At 33.2% G+C, this 22,978-nt stretch overlaps 8 protein-coding genes and 2 non-coding genes across 10 annotated transcripts; 4 read left to right on the top strand and 6 right to left on the bottom strand.

The window, feature by feature from the left end:
* Positions 1-1,282: 1,282 nt before the first annotated feature.
* Positions 1,283-2,308, top strand: PHYBLDRAFT_174090 (hypothetical protein; the record flags this gene model as incomplete). Its single annotated transcript, XM_018437183.1, has 3 exons — positions 1,283-1,390; positions 1,460-1,685; positions 1,725-2,308. The coding sequence occupies 3 exons, from the start codon at positions 1,283-1,285 to the stop codon at positions 2,306-2,308; spliced, it is 918 nt and encodes a 305-aa protein (XP_018285811.1).
* A 109-nt stretch (positions 2,309-2,417) lies between these two features.
* PHYBLDRAFT_151298 (hypothetical protein) lies at positions 2,418-3,074 on the bottom strand (the record flags this gene model as incomplete). The annotated part of the gene is made up of 3 exons (XM_018432659.1): positions 2,418-2,695; positions 2,763-2,929; positions 3,064-3,074. The coding sequence occupies 3 exons, from the start codon at positions 3,072-3,074 to the stop codon at positions 2,418-2,420; spliced, it is 456 nt and encodes a 151-aa protein (XP_018285810.1).
* A 1,643-nt stretch (positions 3,075-4,717) lies between these two features.
* On the top strand, positions 4,718-4,788 carry PHYBLDRAFT_t239. Its single transcript has one exon. It is a non-coding gene; the product is annotated as a tRNA-Gly (tRNA).
* Positions 4,789-5,557: 769 nt separating this feature from the next.
* On the bottom strand, positions 5,558-5,628 carry PHYBLDRAFT_t237. Its single transcript has one exon. It is a non-coding gene; the product is annotated as a tRNA-Gly (tRNA).
* On the bottom strand, positions 5,562-5,792 carry PHYBLDRAFT_151297 (hypothetical protein; the record flags this gene model as incomplete). The annotated part of the gene is made up of 2 exons (XM_018432658.1): positions 5,562-5,618; positions 5,691-5,792. 2 exons carry the CDS (start codon positions 5,790-5,792, stop codon positions 5,562-5,564), a joined length of 159 nt encoding a protein of 52 aa, XP_018285809.1.
* A 3,345-nt stretch (positions 5,793-9,137) lies between these two features.
* Positions 9,138-12,254, top strand: PHYBLDRAFT_174088 (hypothetical protein; the record flags this gene model as incomplete). Its single annotated transcript, XM_018437182.1, has 6 exons — positions 9,138-9,264; positions 9,397-9,429; positions 9,496-9,663; positions 9,749-10,195; positions 10,883-11,106; positions 11,199-12,254. 6 exons carry the CDS (start codon positions 9,138-9,140, stop codon positions 12,252-12,254), a joined length of 2,055 nt encoding a protein of 684 aa, XP_018285808.1.
* A 633-nt stretch (positions 12,255-12,887) lies between these two features.
* Positions 12,888-13,441, bottom strand: PHYBLDRAFT_160369 (hypothetical protein; the record flags this gene model as incomplete). The annotated part of the gene is made up of 2 exons (XM_018434174.1): positions 12,888-13,127; positions 13,271-13,441. The coding sequence occupies 2 exons, from the start codon at positions 13,439-13,441 to the stop codon at positions 12,888-12,890; spliced, it is 411 nt and encodes a 136-aa protein (XP_018285807.1).
* A 700-nt stretch (positions 13,442-14,141) lies between these two features.
* PHYBLDRAFT_160368 (hypothetical protein) lies at positions 14,142-14,862 on the bottom strand. The gene is made up of 2 exons (XM_018434173.1): positions 14,829-14,862; positions 14,142-14,762 (listed from the first exon to the last, which is right to left on the bottom strand). The coding sequence occupies exons 1-2, from the start codon at positions 14,849-14,851 to the stop codon at positions 14,411-14,413; spliced, it is 375 nt and encodes a 124-aa protein (XP_018285806.1). The 5' UTR covers positions 14,852-14,862; the 3' UTR covers positions 14,142-14,410.
* Positions 14,863-16,823: 1,961 nt separating this feature from the next.
* PHYBLDRAFT_72175 (C2H2-type zinc finger transcription factor) lies at positions 16,824-17,600 on the bottom strand (the record flags this gene model as incomplete). Its single annotated transcript, XM_018442611.1, has 3 exons — positions 16,824-16,981; positions 17,057-17,308; positions 17,369-17,600. The coding sequence occupies 3 exons, from the start codon at positions 17,598-17,600 to the stop codon at positions 16,824-16,826; spliced, it is 642 nt and encodes a 213-aa protein (XP_018285805.1).
* Positions 17,601-19,039: 1,439 nt separating this feature from the next.
* On the top strand, positions 19,040-21,081 carry PHYBLDRAFT_174085 (hypothetical protein; the record flags this gene model as incomplete). The annotated part of the gene is made up of 7 exons (XM_018437181.1): positions 19,040-19,211; positions 19,280-19,776; positions 19,849-19,937; positions 20,013-20,066; positions 20,599-20,642; positions 20,714-20,719; positions 20,969-21,081. 7 exons carry the CDS (start codon positions 19,040-19,042, stop codon positions 21,079-21,081), a joined length of 975 nt encoding a protein of 324 aa, XP_018285804.1.
* Positions 21,082-22,978: the final 1,897 nt, after the last annotated feature.

Here is a 22,978-nt window from a genome sequence, read left to right as displayed (position 1 = left end):
ACAGAGAATAGAAAAGATCAGAAAGAAGTATGTTAGAAAGAAATAGAAAAACTACAGTTAATAATTTTGATAAAGTAGTATTGAGAGAAAAATGTGACATTTAGTGCATAAGAAAAGTAAGAAAAATAAAAGGAGGGAGAAACTAATTTTCAAAAAGAATAAAAAGAAGAGAAATTTGTTTTCAGAAAATTAGGAGAAGAATAAAAAAAAAATAACAAGAAGTCAAATTTTTAGAATAAGAAATAAAAATAATACATATAAAGTTAAAATATAAAATTATAATTGGGGGTTTGAGACTTTGTGATGGATTAAAAAGGTTAAAATAAATTGAAAAAAAAGACTGGTACTGTGGTTGATAGCAGTCTTCATGCACCACATCAAAATTGTTATAGCCAGCAAGCCGGAGCTTAAATAAAAGAGGAGGTTTAAATCAATTGTTCCAAAAAGAGGAAAGAGCAAATGAACCTCTTTTTGTAATTAAATACTTTGACCCTCACTCACATTCTCACATAGCAGAAACAATAATTCAATTAACATTCTTATAGATGAGGCATCATATTGAATAAGACCTCAAAACAAACATTCCAAATAATTATTATAAATAATAGTAGTAATTGTTTATAATAAAATCATCTTTTATCCACTATATTATTTTGTCTGTTTGATTGTACTTCTTTAAGTATACTTTTTTATTATCAAGTATACTTCTTTATCTGTTTTTATATTGTCTGGCCATTGCTTTTTTAGCTTAGTGCAATCCAATATAATTGACACGTGATGTGTTAGGTTTGTTGTAAATTGTAGCGGATCACTTAGCAAATAAAATACAATGATAATAGAATAGAACAGAAGACAGATATAGCAAAAGGCGGCAAGCAGCAATAGTTTACAGGTAAGAAAAGAGAGAACAATCAATAGAATTGTTGTTAAAATCAAGAGAGAGAGAAAGGTATATGAAAAGATAATGACACAATAGAAAAGTAATAGTGACCTTAGTGCATTTTTGAAAAAACCAAATAAATTACTTTATAAGAGAATTTAGATCATTTTTTCAAATTACAACCTTAAATTGAGTGTAACGAAGTACAAGAAATTTGAAAAAAGAGGTCTTTTATTTTTTAAATTTTGCTCACTAAGAAGTATGTTTTTTCAAATTTGCAACCAATAAGATTTGAATATTTTTTTGCTAAATTGTCTCTGATATTTACTTATTAAAAACATGTATTAGTGTAAAATATCTGTATTATGAAATTTTTCTCTTTCTTTCTATTATTAATACAATATGATGAACAATAACAGACGGACTACTGCCACTGTCACTACCACTCCCACTTCTACCACTCCCACTTCTACCACTAGAAAGACCACTCCCTGGATCACTGGCCCCAGAGTATATGGTGTTAAATCAGGCAAAATAGACATAGCTCTAGTCGAATGTCTCATTGCCAAGCATCTATAGCATCTTTCTTGTAGTGAGATCATCTCTGTCCGGGATGAGGTTAGAGACCTTATAAATGCAGCTGATAAAGATCCGAAGGGTATTTCTACATCTACAATAAGAAGAAGACATACTCAGCTTGTTGAAAATCATCGAGCTAGACAGAGACAAGGAAGAAGAATGACAGGAGCATATAAGAAGTTCCCAGTTCTTGAACAGCTTCTCACAAACCTCATGGAAATCAGAAGTTAATAAAATATAATTCGTGAATATTACTCTAATTAAGATTATTTGCCATCAAAAGAAGATGGGTTTGCATTTGCAGAGGTCGAGAGAGAAAAAGAAAAGGAATGTGAGACGTTCAGAAGATTGCAAAAAGAAAATGTTGTCAAAGACAGAGCCACAATGTTCAGAATTATGGCTGCTGACATCAATTCAGCAAGAAAGAGACAGAAGACCACCAGTACAGCGCCTGCTGTTCTTGCTCCTATTGTTCCTGCTTCTGTCATCTCTGTCTTTTCTTCTGGCCCTTCTCCATTTGCTGGTCTTGTCCCTTCTCCCCGTGTTGCTCCTGTCACCTCCACTTCTAAACATGCAGTAGCAACAACTCCAATTGCTATTGATCATGTAGAAAGAATAATACATACCTTTAATAAAAAATTATTTGCTCTCTTGGAGAAGGTTGAGGATGATGAGGTATTTGGTGCCATTGAAAGATTGGAGACCAAGGTTGACAATGAGATCATGGTAATCTACAATGAGATCCAGACAGTTAATAAGCAAATTGAGATGATGGAGAAGAATATGTCAGATAAAATAAACATGCAATCGCAGCTCATTCAAGCTCTTCTGAGACAACTGTCTCAATAAGATTACAATAACTTACTAAATAGAAAATAATAATAAATATGCTAAAAAACTACCCTCTTTTTTAAACTGTATACAATTTGTTTATGAAGCAATAATTAGTATAAAAGTTTTATTGTCTTAAAAGACCTGCAATGTATTGTTCTGGTGTTGGAAGACTAACATCAAACTTGGCACTGGTTTGATTCCCCCCATTATAACATATATGAAGATTTTTTAAGAATGTTCCAATATTATAATAGAGGCTTATGGAGCATTGGTCAACTCTTTGCATTTTTGAAGTATTCAAAAACGCAAAGAAGCTCCTGATATGAGCAAACTTGTGCTTTACAGAGATCCTCACTCTAGACATCTCAGCGTTAAGTACGTTGTTGTCTTTGGATGCATTTGCTGAAAGAAAAAGATTAAAACATTTACAAATATTATTTGTAAAAGCAGATAATCATGTGTTGCTTACTTATTCTAAATGGTCTTGTCAACACTGCTGAATTCACATAAGCTGAATCATCATACAAGTGATAACAAGGCCCACCAACAGGAGTGAAGTCAAATGTATCAAACAGACATCTCTCCATGTCTGCCAGTCTGTACATATGCATATTGTGATGATTTCTAGTCTTGGAACTAATGATGAAAGATTTAATTCCATCAGGAGTTATAATGGCTTGATATTTCAGCTCATGGCCTCTCTATAGATCTGTATTGTATTGAGTTAAAGTAACAGAAGAAAACAACTATTACTGTAATCATTTACTTACATAATGATCATTGTGAACAATCTCCTAGTTCTCTCTTGGTCTAGCAATTCAATTGAATATACTATCAAAGAATCCGACACAGCTTCTAACTGGGGCACCTTTTTTCATTTATTATTATTAAGCCTGTTAGCATACTATGTCTTTAAATATATCTTACCAGTTTGTCTGATAGCATCACTAAAGAAAACCAGATTTTTCTTGTAAAATTGACAGGTATCAAATTCTAAAGCAGTGTGGAATTTTTGGTAAATGATTTCTACCATACTATTGAAAATAATGCTCAATACAGGAGCTGTTTTCCCAAAGAGAAAGGACAGATCTTCTAAGTGAGCTGAAAAGGTCAATCATTGAAGTAAAACGGCAAATGCTTTGGGTACATAAATTAAGAATCTCCCATAGAAACATTCACAAAAGTAAATTCTTTCATCCAGTTCAAGAAGAGTAGCTAAAGAATGAATCTGATTTTATATATACTTCTGTTAGTAATTTTTTTTTTGATGGAACCATATTATCAGTTATATCTGAGAGCTGGTAAACCAAAACAGAATCAAATATTCGCTGACTGGTAGAACAACTAACTCAAAAACATCTTGATATCTCAGAGAAGATGCTCTATTGTTAATCTGTTGTTGTTTTTCTTGGCAAGTCATATTTTTTTTCTGGCTTCCATATCACTCATATAATATGTGGCATTTGACATTATATTACCAAAGTTGCAAATAAGGGTAGTGTTAGAAAGCATCTGGAAAAATTTGTTATGAAAAAAAAAGTGTTCTGCTTTTACAAATCAAACAGTTATTTCATAGTATTGATAAATGTTATCAATATCAGATATGACTGCTTGTAATGTTAGTCAATATTACATGTCTGAGAATATAAATAGAATGTCTCACTAGATGAAACTAAATAAACTTTAAAACAAGGTTAGCGTAATACCAACATTTGAAAAGTCTGAATACACTAAGATTGCTAATAACTGATGAAGAGATCAAAACTGACAAACAATCTTTCTAAAACCAAGGAACCAATATATTATGTTGCAAGATGGTATACATCACAAAGAGAAGAAAACAAAAAAAAATACTGAAACTGATCAAATGTTTGATTGATAATTTTATTGAGTTGAGTTTATTTCTCTTTTTATAGTCAACAAGATTTTAGGATTGATAATAGAAGTTTGGAAAAATAAAGATAGTAAAAATAGAATAATAGATAATTGATAAAGCAAGGATAAAATATGTGAATAAAGATACAGTAAAAATATAATAATAAAGATACTGATGTTGCACTGAGATATTGGCAAAATAAATTATGTGTATTGTAGAAGAGGAATGTTACTAGTATGGGGGACCATGATTTTGAATGAGTATAATGTAGATAAATATGTTAATCAGAGAAAAGAAAAAAATATTGTGTATAGAAGGAACAAAGAACAGAAACGAGATTTTACCTGTGCACAGAAAAATTCTCCTCTTACCACCGAAGGCACAGCATCACATCAACAAATCGTTGACATCAGCCTCTCATAACCAGGATGCCACATCACAACAAACCACTGGACAAACCCACTGAGCAGACTGACCATCTGGTACTGGACACCACGACATGGTTACATGCCGTATTAATTTGTAACACACGTAAAATAATACATTGGGCGCGGATGGTTAAGTGGTATAATCTTCGCCTGCCACGCGAAGGGCCCGGGTTCGATTCCCGGTCCGCGCATATTAAATTATACGTCAAATATTATTTTTGTCATTCCCAATCTGGGTTGGTCTTTCTTTTACTATAACAAAGTCAAAAAGTCAAACCCACTGGGGATCAAGGAGTATACGTAAAATCAAAGAGAGGATAAAAGATACTCTTTATTGATATGAATTGAATTGTCTTATATAGTTTTCTAAACTAATACTGTGCATTATCTGCAGTAGTTATTATTTATATTTAATTAAAGAAATAGTCATTATACTGCGGTTAATGCTCAGGAAGATATTACTGTGCATAAAGAAGTACTGCGGTTAACTATCTTCAGATTTTGTCGGACATTATTTTGATGAATCCGAGAAATCGGGATAATTGACCGCAGCAGTTCTGTATGTCAAAGATACCTCATAGATAATGAACCGCAGTAATGTCTTGTAAAGATTAACCACAGTAACATCTTCTGAGCATCAACCGCAGTAAAAGGACTTCTCTTGTAATTAAATAGAGTATAATAGTTTACTGCGGATAATGCGCAGTATTAGTTTAGAAAACTATATAAGACAATTCAATTCCTATCAATAAAAAGGACCTTTTATCCTCTCTTCGATTTTACATATACTCTCCGATCCCCAGTGGGTTTGACCTTTTGACTTTGCTATAGTAAAAGGAAGACCATCCCAGATCAGGAACGACAATTTTACGGATTCATCAAAATAATGTCCGACACTGATTGGCTGACAGGAATTCGGGCATGACACAATTTTCATAAAAATGGAAAACATGTTCATTATGCGTCAACGGGGAATCGAACCCCGACCTTCAGCTTGGAAGGCTGAAATTCTACCATTGAACTATTAACGCATAGGTGCAGTTATATGTGTTGTACGCATATTAACTGTTAGCCAGTTTTTGGTGAGAGATACCGGACGGTGGATTCCTTTGGTGGTTTGGTCTGACAGTAAGCTGTGATGGATGGTACCAGACTCGTGGGCGTTGATGTTGACAGTGAGTCGACCAAGTGACATGTCTCGAGGGATAAGAGTGGTCCCCCCAGGTTTCTTGGGAAATCTTGCTCCTGATACCCCTATACCCTAATCCTCCAATATAATCCCGTTTCTTAAAATTAAAATACCCATCTACATCATCACTGTTGTGGGGAGAAAATAAAGCAAAATATAATATAGATCAAAGAATTTGTGAGAACTTGTGTAGGTTGTTTATTTCAAAAGAAAAGTAAAGAATGATAAAATTCCTGTTTTTTCTACATAGAACTATCTACTGATATTTATATGTTTTTCTAATTTATAATTCAGTGTATGCTTAAGTAATCTTTATCATGATAAGTCATCTTCCAGGAGTATTGTTCTTCTGGAAAGATCCGGAAAGACCAATTGATATGATACTTCTCTAGTCAGATCAGTTCAAGAGTTTTGGTAAAGAAGAACATTTATGCTATTGGTAATATTTTAGTATTCTGATCCAGATACTCAGGTAATATTTCATAATATTAAATAGTTGTAGTTATAGTCTCTCAATTAAGTATTTGTATAATAAAAGAAATATGTAGATGAAATATAATGATGCCATATATATAATATATATGTATTTGTATATCTCATGTCATGGTGATAATAATAAGTAATCAATTATGTGTATGATAATCTGTGTATTAGATAATATCATAAAGGGAGATCTGTATGACCGGAATAGCTGAAGATATTATTTTATCCTTCAGTCTTACTCTCAGATTCAGTAGTAATCAATACTCATTCACAACAGTCACCTCAGAAACACCTGTCACCCACTAAAAACATTATACCTCTTTCCCCTAATTATATACACTTCTTTATTGCTAACATTTATTTTATACTATTTTTTATTACATTTTATTAGATTCCATTATTATATTATTATTACATTTTTTTACTTAACTTTACTACATTGTTATTATATTATTATTTTTCTATTTGATCTCACTATATTTTTACTTTATCTTTATTCAATTATTATATTTTTACTATACTTTTATTTTACTCTCTCTATAATTTTATATTCTATTTCTATTATCAACACCAGTTACATGTAGTAAAAATTTTCACTTGACTTTCTTTTTTTTTCCTCAAAAAATTATTTTAACAAAACATTTTTGTTTATAAAAGGAACAATCTTTTCAATCAATAAAATCATCATTCTATTCTTGATCTTATTTATTTTTGTCCATTATTATCATTATTTTTCATTCATATACAGTGTTCTTGTTCTTTGGAGTGTTGTCTGTTGATTTTAATATATTTTGTTTCTCTGTTTTCCCTTTTCTGTCTTTCTCAGACTTTGTTGTTGTCACAATTTCCATTTTAATCTGCTCCCTATTCTTTCCACCTGTCTGTCACCAATTTTTACCTGTCAAATTATCTATTCTTTTCCATTTTTATTGTATTCTTCTTCTTGTATTTTGTAATTCATATTATATTTATTTGCCAAGTGATACTGTTACAATCCACAACAAACAAACATATCACATGGCAATGCTTATATTGCATGTAATATGTATTTGTGTGTAGAAGATGTACAAGAAAAGATAATTATATATAAGAAGAGGAATTTAAAAGAGAAATTGAGAGTTTGCATTTGATATCGGATAAATTGAGATAATAAAATAGTCTCTTTGTTACCAAATAGACCAGTTAAAGAAATAAAAAGGGAAACTAACACTAAGGTAAGAGTGTAAATAATTTGAATGATTAGAGAAATAGTTAAACTAAAAGAAGTGAAATAAATAATACTAATTCTAAAAAGTTAACTATGAGAAAGAAATGTTTAATAGAGTAAAGGATTTAGCTAAAGGGAAATTCACTATAATGAATTTACTAAGAGATAATTAAAAGAAGAAATTGGGACAAAATAATAAAATAAAAGAGGATGGTCAATCTTCCACAAAGACTTTGTGGTATTTCAGGTATGAAACAATAGAAAAACAAAATATTTAATAATAGAGATATATAGAAATACTTTGAAACTGTATATCAGTTGTCTTTATTCATAAATAAAAAGTGTTTCTTTTTATAAGAAAATACAATCTGCTCTTGTCATTACGTCTTAGTTTTTTAAGGCTTTCTTCCTTTACTATATTTGATTATTAGAGTGTATTTACTGCTTAACTAGTGTCAGTGTTACAATTATGACATCAAGTCTTAAATCGTACTTCTTTAGCTCTTAGCTATTCTTTTCTCTTTTATATTAGAGCTTTAGGACTTCCTACTAAATTAGCTCCATATCGATCTGACACAGTTTACCCGGCAGTATGATATAATTATCTTAACAATCTTTAAGATATTATTTACAGTACTAACTGTAATAATTATTGAGCTGATTACTTAATCGTTTATATATATTTTATACTGACAAGATGATAGCTACTATGCTATCCCAATATGAATATGTTCTTATATGTGATAAATCCAATATCCAAGTGGCTGGATCACCACAGATTTGACAGGAAAATAAAATAAAATAGATGAAATTTCACAAGAGAGATCAAAAATAATAGACAGCATCTTGAAGAAAACTTTGTTTCAGAAAAATTTAACAGTTGTTTATTGATTGATTTTAAAGAAATATTTATACCATTTTATGAATAAAATATATAGCAAAAATAGGCTAGATAAAACTCGGTGAGATAATTGTAAATAAAAATATAAAGAAAAATAACTATATAAATATTTTGTCATGAAAGAAGAAATAAATGAAGTTATAATATATAACTACAAGAAAAGAAAAATGTCGGAAAGAAGTATATTATAAATAAAAAGAAAACTATTCAGTTAACAATTTTGGTAAAGTAGTGTTTGAGAGGAAGTATCACATTTAGTGTACAGGAATAAAATAAAAAGAAAAGAGAGAAAACAATTTTGGGAAAAATAAAGGGAAAAGATTTTAATTTTCAGAAAATTGGTTTTTGGAAAAAGGCGATTTTGTGAAAATGAAAGAAAGAAATTAAAATTAAAATTTTGAAAAAAAAAATAAAAAAGGGATTTTCAAAAGAAAGTCTGAACTTGGTAGAATTTGATTTTTGAACTAAGGCCAACAATGTTACCACACCACATGTCACTTACTTAGTACAGTAAGTAACACTGGAAAAATAAATAAATACTATAGCTTTAAGTAACAAGAAAGGTAGTGGAAATGTCAGGGTTTGTTTTTCAGCTCAGCCGTTTTTTTATTTAAGTTGGGGGTGTACTGTCCACATACTCTATTGGTTTAGATGGACAATAAAAAATTCATATTTTTTTGGCTTGCTATAAAATCACATCAAATAAAGTATTTGTAGTACTTGTTTCCTTTTTTATTTTATAATTCAAGCCATACACAATATGTTTCCCTCTACCCAAACCCACACCTTAGACTGCCACTGCATTAAATGTCACAACAGTCATCAGAAATCTTCTTATGCTGCAAAGCGTACTGAGACTTGTCGTAATAAGAGAGCTAGAGTTGAAGGTACCAGAATATTGGAGAATAGTATAATATATCCAGTGTTGGTTTTTTGTTTGCTGCGTAATAATCATTTTAATTTTTTATTTTTTATTTTTTATTTATGTTGTTTATTTTTAAACTTTTAATGAAACACAGCCGCAATGAGAAACATGGATGTAGATACTGAGGGTAAGAATTTTTTTATTTGAAAGCAGAAAAAAAAAACTAATAAACTATTATATTCCATATTTGTAGTAATCCCGACCTCTCGTTCCGATTCTGTGGAAGCAATGGATGGTCAGGCCAACTCACCTTTTTTGGATGCCGCCTCAATGTTTGACAATGACAGAGACGACAATGATTTCGATGACAATGTTGAAGATGAAGTCAATGAGATCGAGATCGAGGACTTCAACAGTGAAGGTCAGTGTGAGATACATAAAGAAAGCTAAAAGAAAAAGAGAGTAAAAGAAAAATCAAGTGTTAATTTTTTTTTAATTTTTTACAGACCCTTTTGCTGCTTCTGATATGCCCAAAAATGAAGTCCATCAATTCATAGCCATCTTTATTGTACTGTTTGCTTCACGTCATGTTGTTGATAAGGGTGCTGCTGTCTTGATTGAGTTTATCAACAACCTGCTAAGAATCTACGACCAAGATTTTCAATTACCAACCAGTCTTGCCGGTTTACAAAAAATGACAGGATTTTCTGCTATTACAAAAGGCATCAAGAAATTTGTGGTGTGCCAAGACTGTCATACAGTATATCAGGATATCGTATCTGCTCCTCCTCGATGTGTTTCCTCAAAACTTGGTGCCAGGTCTGCATGCAACTGTAATTTGACGAAATCCATATCTTCCGGTGCCTTGGTTGCAAAGCGTGAATATGTCTACCAATCCATTAAAAATACATTGAGCGTTTTCTTCCGTCACCCTAGTTTCGAAGCCAAGATTCGTCAATGGAATAAGGAGTTGAAGATGGTAGATACTCTGTGCGATGTCTATGATGGTGCGATGTGGAAGGAGTTGAAGGACAAGGATGGTGTATCATTTGTGCTGGACCCACGCTCACTAATGTTAACACTTAACATCGACTGGTTCCAGCCCTTTGATGGTGTCACTCACTCCTCTGGTGCTATCTATCTGGCCATCAACAACTTGCCCCGTGATAAAAGATTCAAGCCAGAGAATATTATCCTTGTAGGTCTCATGCCTGGTCCAAAGGAGCCAAAAACCAATGAGATCAATAGTTACTTGGAGCCCTTGGTGGATGATTTGAAGCAGCTGTACGTTGGCATGCAGATTCCTACACACAAATTCCCAAATGGTGTCAGTGTTCGCGCTGCACTACTGATGGTTGCATGTAATATCCCAGCCACCAGAAAGACAAGTGGATTCACAGCGCATAACAGCACATGTGCTTGTTACAGGTGCAGCCGGCAGTTTACTCAGTTAGGGAGCAGCAACCAGGTTGATTTCTGTGGATTCAATTATTCTCATTGGAATATCCGCAGTGGTGCAGAGAGCAGGTTGCATGCTGAGGAGTGGAAGGATGCAAGTACACTCTCAGAAAGGCATCAGCTGGAGGTCGAAAATGGTGTTCGATGGTCGCAGTTGCAACGCCTTGGATACTTTGATCTAGTACATGGAACAATCATTGATCCCATGCATAATCTTTTCCTGGGGACGTCTAAGAGATTAATGGATTGGTGGATTGATGAGAAGACAATTGGACCTGAAGAGTTTGCTTCGATGGAGAAAATTGCAGAGACAATGATACTGCCCAGAGATTACATCACACTGACAACTAAAATTGGAAAGGGCTTCAGCTACATCAAAGCGGACGAGTGGAAATCATGGGTTCTGGTTTATTCTTCTGTCTTGTTGCATGGTATTCTCCCCCATTACAATTCAAGAACTGGATGTATTTCGTTGATGCATGCCAATACTACGTAAAGCTCAGCATTACTTTTGATGAGATCACCACTACCCACAACCTGTTAGAAAAGTTTTGCAATGCATGCAACATAGACTATACCACCACTATTCTCATCTGCAATATGCATCTACACCTCCATCTTCACGAATGCATTTGTGATTTTGGACTAGTGTATGGTTATTGGCTCTTTGGGTTTGAGCAATACAATGGTATTTTAAAGAATTTCAAGACAAATGGCAAAGACGGTTTTGAGGTGACCTACATGAAAAATTTTGTTCAGAATGCGTATAAGGATGATTATGTCAATGCTGTTCTTAAAAGTTCTAGCCAGATCCCCTTCATTCACACTCTGTCTAAACTTGTTACAACCTCCATACCAGCCGCCACAGTCACTACTCTCTCCAGTTGCCCATTCAGATTGCAAGAATTCGTTCAAGGCTACACTGATCCTTATAATCCACCCAAGGGTAATGAGCCTCTTCCTCCTTTTACATTTCCTCTAAAATACAAAAAGCTATCAGTAATGGATGATTCCGACTATCTCCATTTACTTGAATATTACCAAGTCGCTTACAGCCTCCCAGACCTTGCCAGCTATCAGGACACGTCCTATAATTGCTCAGCACTTGACAATCAAATCATCAAATTGAAGTCAATTGACATTCTTGGTCAACACTATCGAGGAACAAACAACAGCACAATCAGTTGCAGATCACTTGTTCAGGCAAAGTTTGTTGGTAGTAATGGAAACATTATACTTGGATTTGCTGGACAAATTCAGTATCTTTTTACACACTCCTTCCAACTTCCACCCACGCACAATCTCCATCTGACTCGCATGGTTCATGATCATCAACAAGTATTTGCATTTATCAAGTGGTTTCATACTTCCTCTGATAGGTCACGTGAGGATGACAGTGTTGAATTTTGTTTGCCCACGTTCTCTCCTGATAGCTACCATAGCATTATATCTGTATATCACATCTTATTAGAGGTTGCTACAGCTACTATTGCGACAAGTAGAAATGTTAGCAAAATGCTGATAATTCCATTGCCAAAGAAGCTATATGCTTAAATAATAAATAAAGTGAACTTTTACATTTCTTTTTCTTTAACAAAAAAACAAAGCTCGTATTTCTGATATATATATATATTGATAGTATTTTGTATGTGAAAAATAATATATAGATAAAAAGAGAGAGGCAATTTTTGTTTATTTAATACCCGTCTCTAAGGGCCCACTGAGAAAATTTGGGGGTTATGTCATCTGAGACTGCTGTATTAGACACACTGGTGAAAACCCTCTCCTTCATTTGAGAAGCACTTGACCCCATTGCTTCAATAACATACTCATCAACGAGTTTAATGAGAGTATTGAACTAAAATGATTTTGTTAATACTTCACTTTATATTTTTTATAATAAGACATAATTATTAATATAAAATAATATACCTCGTCACTTCTCTATCCTGGCCAAACAATTTTGACGATGCTCTTCATACGATTCTTGAAGTCTTCATCTGCAGATTCTCCATTGGACATTGCTGCCATTTGAATTGTGAAGTCACAATCTCTTTTAATTTGTAGATAAATTGCTTCTTTGTTGTCTGTGTATGCAAGTAAACGGCAAGTATGATTCTAATAGTAGTTTTTTTGTATTAGTTTTTTTAAAATTCTCAAGACTAAACTATATTATTTTGAAATTATTTATTTAGAGATTACACTTACATCTCTGGCACGTCCTGCTCTTCTTGAACAAGTGTTTGTTGCTTTTATTTCCTCTTCAGTTTTTCTTGCTTTTGAAACCCGGCTGGTGAAGTTTTTGTGCAGTCTTGCTCTCAAGTCTGCCTCTCTAAATTCCTCATGGGTAAACTTGTGCTTCAAGTTTTCAAGAAGTCGCACCACCAACTCCTTGTTTGGCAACTTGTAAAAGAAAACATTTGTATTCTATCTGGGCTTACTCTCATTTGCCAGGATATCAGCTTGATTTCTTGTTTTCAGCTTGGGATCCCACATGAGATTACAAATATGGGTCTGATAGAATATATGAGAAAATACATTGATAAAATTTTGCACACGTTGATACTCACATAAACATCATTAGAGGCCTTCTTGCTAAACTCAGACGGGGCGTTGAAGGCAGGCTGAGAAACATTAGCCATTGTATTGGTAGGGGAAATGAGGGGGGCCCTGCTTAAACTGTCAATAGCAGTGATTGTCTTAGTGCTACTGGTGGCAAGAACACCAATTCTGCTATTCATGTTTAGCTATGTATCTTCAACAGTGCCAATTTGTTTTTGTACAATCGACATGTCAGCTGCCATGTTGGTTCCCATGGCTGTCATATTAGTTTTCAAAGTAGAAAGAATTTCCATCAATTGTTTGTTTGTAATCTCAACGGGACAAAGAGCAAGTTGATGTCTTTGAATAGCCATTGTCTACAGAATATAATAAAAGGTAAAAATGTAACTGTTAATTTTAGATTACATTATTATTGATGTTAATATACAATTGAATTGAATTGAATTAAAAATAAATTATATCAAATTTACATACTTAAATTATTTAAAATAAAATGGGTTGATGTGTGTGTGTTTGAGTATCACTACGGCGGGATGAATGGCAGTTGGGCCAAAAGTAGGCACATAACTGCCATTTTTTTAGTCGAAACCCAATAAAATCTCTGCCGTTTGTTGTAAGATGGTAATGTCATTCGTAGCAATTTAAAAAAGTAACATGAAAACACTTTTTTTGTTGCTGTACAATATTTTCAATACTGTAAAAAATGTTTGTAAGTTGTAATGACCACTTTGAGTATTGAAATATATGTTTTATTGAATATCAAAGATGTCAACAATTATTAAGATTAATAATTTTTGGAATGTGTGAACGAAATGGTAACATAACTGCCATTTTTTTATTTTTTAAACTACGTTCTTTTTTTTTAGATATTCTTTTTATCTTGATGAATTGGCAATTTGATTTTATTTAAATCGCGTAATGGCGTATAGAGCATATAGGGAATGAAGAGAAAAGCATAAGGTGTATAGAGAATAGAAAAAAAACCGGAGTATATAAAGAAGAAAAGAAAGACGGGGCATATAGAGATTAAAAAAACATAAGAAATAGAGAAAATTAAAAAAAGAATATAAGATACAAGGATGATATAAAAAATATAAAAGATATAAGGATATAGAGCATATAGAAAAATAAGATAAAAATAAAAAGGATTACAGAATGGAAAGATTGTCTTTAGTAATGCGCATGTTGTTGTTAAAGATATAATAGGGCGCGATTACATAAAACTGGTTTCCATTCGGTGGGTATTGGACCAGACCAACTTGATGACAAATGTCATTTACACTTATAACTGCATAAGTCGGTTGCGTTTGGTGGCCTAGTGTACGGGTGCTTTGTGACCGTTGTTTGACGATAGGTACTGATGAGTCATGACCAGCCGCGTCATGTTCCTTCATGACCTCCACGAAAGCAAGAAAGTGTGGGAAGCCATAGAAATCTACATGCTGAAAGTAGAACTGTACTGTACCAATGAGCCAGCTGTGAACAATTACATTACAGTTGCTAAAATAAATAAATAAATAGAATGTAAGCAACTTTTGATTGTATATCGAAAAATATTATACTTACTTTCTATAGGGGCAAGTAAACATCACGTAATGGTTGCCACGGCTGGTCTCGTTTTTCTTTCTTCGGTACATGCATGAGGAATATACAGTCGAGTCCATCCACAGACGTGCAGCTACAACAACAACAGAGTCCCCAAACTCGTGGCCAGTCAAGCCTGTTGTTCTCCAGTAGTATTTCAATAAAGCTTCCTTCACACTAGGGCCGCCTACACCTTCCACCGAATCATCATTCAAATTAACAAACTGATGAAACGGCTCCCACAACTGCGCACCACTAGGATCATTAGGAAGGTCCATGTAGCTCTCTCTTCCATATGGCTTTGGCCGAATGAGGTTGATTTCATCACAGATGCTGATTGCCGTGCTGGTATAATTGTGAATCGCAAATCGCTCGACGAGAAAACTGGCGTTTCGGCCACCCTTTGATTTGGACTTTATCAATTTCGAGAAGATGCCAATTACTCTCTCCATTGAGCGAGTGGAGTAGCATCGCAGGGGACCTTGCTGCTTGATGATATAGGGTATATGGACCAGGTAATGTTGCACTGGTTGGAAAACACTACGAGACAGGGTATTATTCTGGACTTGTTGGTATAAAAACGAGTGCCAGTGCTTGAAGTATCTATTATTAATATTTAAAAAATGGTAACAATCAGCTATTTGTAATGATAATATATGAGACGTATAATAACTTACGACTCCATCTCATCAAGCAATTCTGATGTCAACGTCCATTGCAAGGCAAGCGCGCAACCTTTCACGAGAGATAATAGAGCTGTTTTGACAGCCCTATTTGGTAAATAAGGCACGACCAAAGTGGGGACAAGGTATAAGAGAAAGTCAAGCCAGTCCACTGCGCGAGTACCATCGATCTTGGCAAATACGTTGTCGAAACTGCCTTGAAATGAGGTGGGTATATATTTTCGTGAGCTGGTGATACAGTTTCCGATTGTTACAAGGTCTGCTCTTGGTATATGAAAAGGGTATTCGGTGGTATTGAGGGTATTGTCTGGATGGGTATAATAAAATTTGGTTTCCTTTGTGAGGGTGACGGTAATCAGGTCATACACAAACTTTCCAATCCCTCTTGCAATTAAATGAAGTTCATCTAATGCAAAAAATGATGATCCAGAGAAGGTTGAGAGTTGGGTATATATGCTCGGCTGGTATATGTTCTTCGACTATTACAAGCAGTTATTTAGTATGAAAAAAAGATGGCTAATTGAACATTTGTATACTTACAGGGTTGCCTACTTTGAAGTCTTCCAAAGGTCTTAACCGGGCGGAAATGTCATCAAAGTACATGCCATGCCGTCTGTTAGTAGGGCATTTGCCTTTGGTCTCACAAAAACGGCAACCAAATAAACTTGTATGGGAACCAATGTGGGCCATATCAGCTACAGCTGGAATATTGCCAGAAGCAAGCAGAAGATAGACCTTGGATCTGCAAAGCTCCACTCCATTGTGCTTGACAACCAAGCCATGTGCCTCAAGATCTCGCAATTCATTGATGATGGGTATAAGAAAGGAGTCCAAATGAGTTGGCTTCTTGGGGCCAGGCAAGATTGCCAGTTGCAAAAGGTATTTGTTGGTATATCTAAGTATTTTATTAGTAATTTTTTTTTAAAAAAAATGTAATAATAATAATAAATAGTAATAAATTAATTAATTACCTGATGGATGGGTCTAGGTTGAATATTATGCAATGGATGATGGTATATGAGTTTTTGCCTTTCTTTTGATTGACAAACCCATTGGTATAAAGCCCAATGGCAATATCATCGGGATTGGAGAACAGGCCCTGCTGCACCAACTGCTTGTAATTGTCACCATCAAAAATGTCGGTTAGCTGACCAGCTACAGATTCCCGGTTTGCTCTGTAACAGAGGAGTTCTCTTGTGGCTGGATCTGCCAACATTTGAGAAAGCATATCCCCAACTGACATAAGTTTCATACTGGCGGCTGGTGTCTGACTTTGATCGGGATCAGTCTTGTATCACGGTTTGCCGCAGTCAACACAAGATTCCTGGTCGTCATTAATGCCATACAATCGACAACCACTAGAGCAGACATCATACTCATGGCCCTTGACACTTGACTTTGACTTGAGCAAAGCATCAACAGTTTCGCCATGACTGATCTTAGCCCCAGGTTCTAAAAAAAACGATATCACTACATGTTAGTGATCTGGAATTAAAGTACAAGGTAACAGAAAATATAATATTTTACCCATCATTATATTGTCATGGTCTCGGATGACAGTGTTTATAAATTGAACAATGTCTCTATATGCTGCTCTAGCAATTCTATGCTGTAGCATCAATTGAGACAGATGAATACTCATCAACTCGGCCTTGGTAAAAGTATTTGTACTGATTTGGCTGCTGCTGTAAATGTGAGCTTCACCCTCACTGTCCTCAAAATTACATGCGCACTTATATGAAATAGTATTATCAAGCTCCATAGACTCCATAGTATATTCTGTAATACATTATTTAGTAATTGGAAAATAAATAATACAATTACAGCTCTTTTCATTACCTGAATTGCTAACAGATTCATCTTCATTACTAGTATCATTTTCGTCATGGTACATGTCAACATCATCCAGAATAGACTGGTCAATTTCAGTCATTGTTGCTGAATCTCCTCTGTGAATTCTCTTGTGGTTTTGCAGCTTCTGGTAGTTATCAAAAAACAAGACACATTGATCACATTGGTATTGCTGTGTAGATATTCTATCTCTCTGCTGGCTGGCGTTAGAAGAAAACATATTGGTTGGGTTGGTACGTATGTAATATATAAAATAAAGCTGCGAAGAGGATTTTGGTGCTATTTATTAAATGTAAAAGACATCTTTATATACTCTTTATTTTTTAACCAAAATGCTTGCAGCTCTTTTTCTTTTTCTCTCTCATAATGATGATATAGCAATGATTACAGTAATGTCAATGCTAGGTGAAACACCTGTCAGTAAATAATTCCCGTGGTTGGAAAGATTCTTCTTCATTAATAATTATGATGTAAGTTAAAATACTTCTTGGTTGACAAGGGGGTACCATTAAAAGAGCACCGGTGAAACAGACACGTACTCTTTACTTGTGAGCGATTAGATATTCTTTGGGCTTTATAAAGAGGTATATGTATATTTAGGATAATTAATGACCAAATAATTTATGTTTTTTTTTAAATAAATTATCAATTACTCTCTAATACCAAAGGCAAAGAAAAACAGCCTTCTAATAATTAACAGTTAAAAAAAAGTAGTACTGTCTAAACACATTAGTAGAAAAGACATATTTATATTATCTGTGTTGTACTAATAATATTTTTGAGATAGTGAATATATATTTAGCTAATAGCATTCTTTTCTTGTTTATGTATAAAACTTAAAGAAATAGATATAGATAATGAGGGCTATAGTCTGATACTCTTTTACTGACATTATCAAGATAAGCACTACTGATCGAAAGGGGTGTTAATTGAAAGTGCCGATGTGAGTTAAAGCACACCTTTTTCAAAAATGTACGGTTTCAGTCAAAAATGCCCCTTGGTAAATAATAGTAATGACAGTTAAAATTATTTTTACCTTTGATGACAGCATCAATCAAAGCGCGTTTTAGTCGATAATGATAATAAGTATGATATGAACTTGAGTATCATAACATTTACTTTAATGTTGATAAAAAGGGGCTAATTAACTATATGATGTTCAGATGTTATATAGCTACTGTAGAGTATATTTAAAGTTATAATTTTAACTGGTACAGGGTTTTGTCATCGAGAACTTTAACCAAATTTCATGCTATATCTGCAATATGTATAGAGTTATATTATTATATCATATACTTTAAAACGTTTAATATGTAGACAGTGCAAAGTATGAACATTTATACATATAATATTGATTTAAAGTCTAATTCATTTTATCTTTATATTTCTTACAGTTTTGTTGTGTCGAAACAAAAAGACTGTATCATGTTCACATGAGCTACTGCAGACAGGTGCAGACAGGTGCATACAAGTGCATAAGCATCCCTTCTTTTATATGTTTTGTTTGTACATCTGTCTGTATCTTTTTCATATAAATAGCTATCAATTGCTTGTAATAAATCGTTGCCTTTCTCAAACTCAAATCGCTCTTATTCTACTTGTCTAAACTATCACCTTTTCTTTTCAACTCACTGCTTATAGCTAAAAAAAAACTTAAACATGTCCGATATTAACACAACTCTCCTCAACTCAATTCAAAAGATTGAGGTTGATCTTGCTGAAATCAAGCAAGCATTGCGTGAGCTTCAAAGGCAATTCAGCAATCAATTTGCGCCAGCAGTCAGTGCGGAAGATCTAACTACAATGCAACAAAGCATTATTGAGCAGAGTTGTAAGTCATATATATTCTGTGCTTAGATGTTTATTTACTTTATTAATATTGTCATACATTTTTTGTAGCTCTTGAGCGCATTGCCGAGTCTGTGAAAAGAGCCCAGCTCACAGAGTACCCTGATCAGCTCGGTAAGCAAGTAATCAATACTGGCGGCGAGTTCAAAGGAAAAAACGAAGCACAAAAATACAATCTGTTGCTTCAGATTCTTCACGAGCAGGACTGGAAGGCGCGCTGCAAAGAAGTTCCACAAGGGCAGCCTTTGCCCCCATTAGTCCCTCTTTCAGACTATGATTTGACAGTAAAAAGACTGCATCTCAAAACATTAGGCCATACGGTAAAGCATGATATCATTGACAAAGACTATCCTGCGGCCTCAAAAGAATGGAAAAATATCCCAGAGAAAAACAGGGAATACTACATGATGCATTTGGAGAGGTTGGTGAAGAATGGTGGATTGCACATCCACCAATGTAAAAGAATGTGGTGTGCAAGAAGCCTTCTTCAGGAAAGCTTCAAGAGCGACAACCAGACGCACAAGAGAAGAATGGCAGAGAAGAACAAAGTAAGTTTATCAATTAACAAATCTATATATTGTAAACTTTAATTAACATCGTTTCCTTTTATTATGCTATAGATACAGCGAGACATAAGTGATTCTTCGCTTTCTTCTCCTGATATGTCAGAAACTGGTGATGTTGAGTCGCCCATAATGGCAGATGTGCTGTAAGTTACCATTGTTGCTTTTTCTCATGCGCTGTTAATACAAAACTAATATAAACTTCTTACTCTTTTATGTAGGTCTCCTCCACCCACAGCAAGTGTTGAGCCTGCTTACAAGAGAAGCCGAAGATCGTAGTTTGGCTGCTGTGATTGGCCGAGTTTGATTTTTTTAGTCTGTCTTTAGTGCATTTTTTTTCTTATCTCGTCATTTTTCTTTTTATGTTTTTTATTCCTTTTTTCTTTCATATAAAAAATTTATCGACCTCTTTCATATGATTGCTAATGTCGTGATTACAAGAATTTGAAGCTAATGTACAGCATCTACAATTCTGCTACATTCAAATATAAAAGGAAACAGTATATAGCCTTTTTTTTTGGGAAAAAATTAATAGTAATATTTTTGTACTGATATATTATACTTGGGAGTCGTTCTATTATATGTAAGTATATTGAGTAGAATAAACACGTTAAGCTTTCTAACAAGATGCTCATTCCGGTTGTATGAATCAGATTCGAATTAGCTTCATGTTACATGACTTGAATCTTTGCTCAAGTTTTTCTTCTTCTACGATAATGACTTTCTATAGTGCTTATGTTTTATTGCTTTTCTTATATATAGATCTTAAATATTAATACATTCTTTAATATATATATATATTCTTAGAGTAAATGCTTATTTTACTGAACAAGTAAGCATATTATATAAAGGTAAGCATTATAATAATATTGTATCTATTTATTTATTTTAAGTTTTTTCTCTAATATTAGTATATTTGTAGAAATCGGTAAAAAATAATAAGTACTATCTAAGATATATTAGAATACCCAAAGTATATGAAATACAATTTGAATAGTAGTGTTTTACTGCATACGTTTTGCAGTAGCTAAACAGAACCATTTTTTATTGCGAGTGGCCGATAGAATTGTTTTTTCATTATTACTATTATTATTATCATTTTCATTTAATAAAACATGCATTGAAATAAAGATTCAATTCAATTAAACCCGATTCAATATTGTATAATAAAAAACAGACCATTCTGTTAAAGCTGCAAAGGAAAAACAAGAGGTTGTGCTAGAATTGAAAGCAATAGAACAAAAGAAAGAATGTAATAGAGGAAAGGAAGGACGCTTGATTTTTTTTTGAAAAATGGTAACAGTGCCTGTTTTGGCTTTTTACATAATAAATAACTGCCATTTTTTATTATGAAAAAAATGGTAACAGTGCTTGTTTTGGCTTTTTACATAATAAATAACTGCCATTTTTTACTATGTAAAAAATGGTAACAGTGCCTGTTTTGGCCTTATACAGAGTCATAACTGCCATTTTTTATTAAGTAAAAAATGGCAGTTATGTTACCAAAGTGGTAACATGTTACCATTTTCTCCGCCGTAGTGTATGAGTGCAATAAGTAGCAAGAAAGCAGGAGAAAGAGTAAACAAATTGTATAAAACGTATGGCTTATATAGATATTCAGCATATCTTTGATATATAAGTCTCTATTAAAACTTCTTGTAATCACTGAGATGCAAATCGGCTTTCATACTGCTTTAGAACCCAATTGATCAAACCAATCTAGTCTTTTGTTTCAAACGCACTTTTCTTTTTTCTTTTTTTTCTTTTTTTGTTGTTGTTCCTGTTTCTCTTTTTTTTGCTCTTTATATTTGCTATTGGTCTTTTCTTTGTTTCTCTATCTCTGCAACTTCTATTATATTTGCGAACTATTTGTGTAAGACATGTTCTTTCTAAAAAGTCTTCTTTATAGAAAATAAAAGAATTTATTTATTCTGTTGCCATAGACACACTCTTTGTTGCTGTCTCTACCCATTTTTTTTATTTTTTTATTAGTCTTTTTTTTTAATCTGCTTTTTTAAAGTACTTTTTTTTATATAACTAAAAAGAATTAGTTGTTTCAGTTGCCATAGACACTTGCCCTCTCTTTTCTTTTTACTTCTTTCTTCCTCTTTTACTCTTATACTTGCAAATGTTCCTGATAAGGCGCTTTTTTTCTTTATTTTTCTTTATTAGTAATTTCTTCAAATATAGCTGAGTAATAACAAGTGTTTCTGCTACTATAGTCACTTGCGTATAGTTTTCTTCTGATGCATTCTCTTCACAATGGCCATTCGGATTAGCCAAGGTTAGTAAATATATTTCATACCATTATCTCGTAAAAGTATTCTGATTTTTTCCTTTCTTTTTAATAGGACATATCACCAAAAATATTTTCTACAGCTAAACATGACCACCAAAACGGTAATATTTTTATCTATTTATTTATTATATTTCTCTTTAATATTAATCAAACTGAATCTAATTTTTACTATAGATGAACAACCCTCTCCAAAACATGCTATGGATCAAAAGCTTCTATCTCATGCTGCTGTCATTGACATGGTAAGACTTTTTTGTTCTTTTACTATCCTTATATGTATCATTATATTACTTATGGTGTTTATTAATAAAAAAACTACCAGATACTATATCGACTTTTGATAAGTATTATCTATATCTACAAATAAATCCGTTTGCTTTGGGTATGTAAATTAATAATTATATCGCCCAATTCACAAAAATTAATTTTTTCCAATCATTTTCATAGTCAAAGGAATCAAAATTCCATAGCTTTACTTGTAATATTTTATTGTTTGGTCTTTGTATTGGATAATTCCAATATAAGTATTAATGGTTTATAAGAATTGAAATATCTAACACACACGCACACCCATCACTAATGATTTATCTATTCTCAAAGAGTACTGCTCATACCCCAAAAAAACGTATTGAGCAGCTCATTTTTTTTTTAGGTATTTCTTTTTTGTAGAAAATTTTTCATCCCAAATATAACAAACCGACCGAGCAAGAAGTAGCTAGAGATATAGAATAGTATTATCAGATCTGAAACCTAGAAACATTCTATTCTTTCCAATAAAAATAAAAGCATAAACCATAACCAACCTAATAAGAACGGGAAACCAAATAAATAAAGAACATATTACTGGTTCATAATTTTAAAGACGCCTTTTTTTGCTGCTGATGACCA

This window comes from Phycomyces blakesleeanus, assembly GCF_001638985.1.
Source record: "Phycomyces blakesleeanus NRRL 1555(-) unplaced genomic scaffold PHYBLscaffold_28, whole genome shotgun sequence".
Taxonomy (NCBI): domain Eukaryota; kingdom Fungi; phylum Mucoromycota; class Mucoromycetes; order Mucorales; family Phycomycetaceae; genus Phycomyces; species Phycomyces blakesleeanus.
This window is presented reverse-complemented; position numbering and strand designations above follow the sequence as displayed.

Coding starts and splice junctions, on each gene's coding strand:
- PHYBLDRAFT_160368 (XM_018434173.1), bottom strand. CDS start 14,851: ATGTTTACTTGCCCCTATAGAAA. Junction 14,763..14,828: donor TTTACTTGCCCCTATAGAAA/GTAAGTATAATA, acceptor TATTTATTTTAG/CAACTGTAATGTAATTGTTC.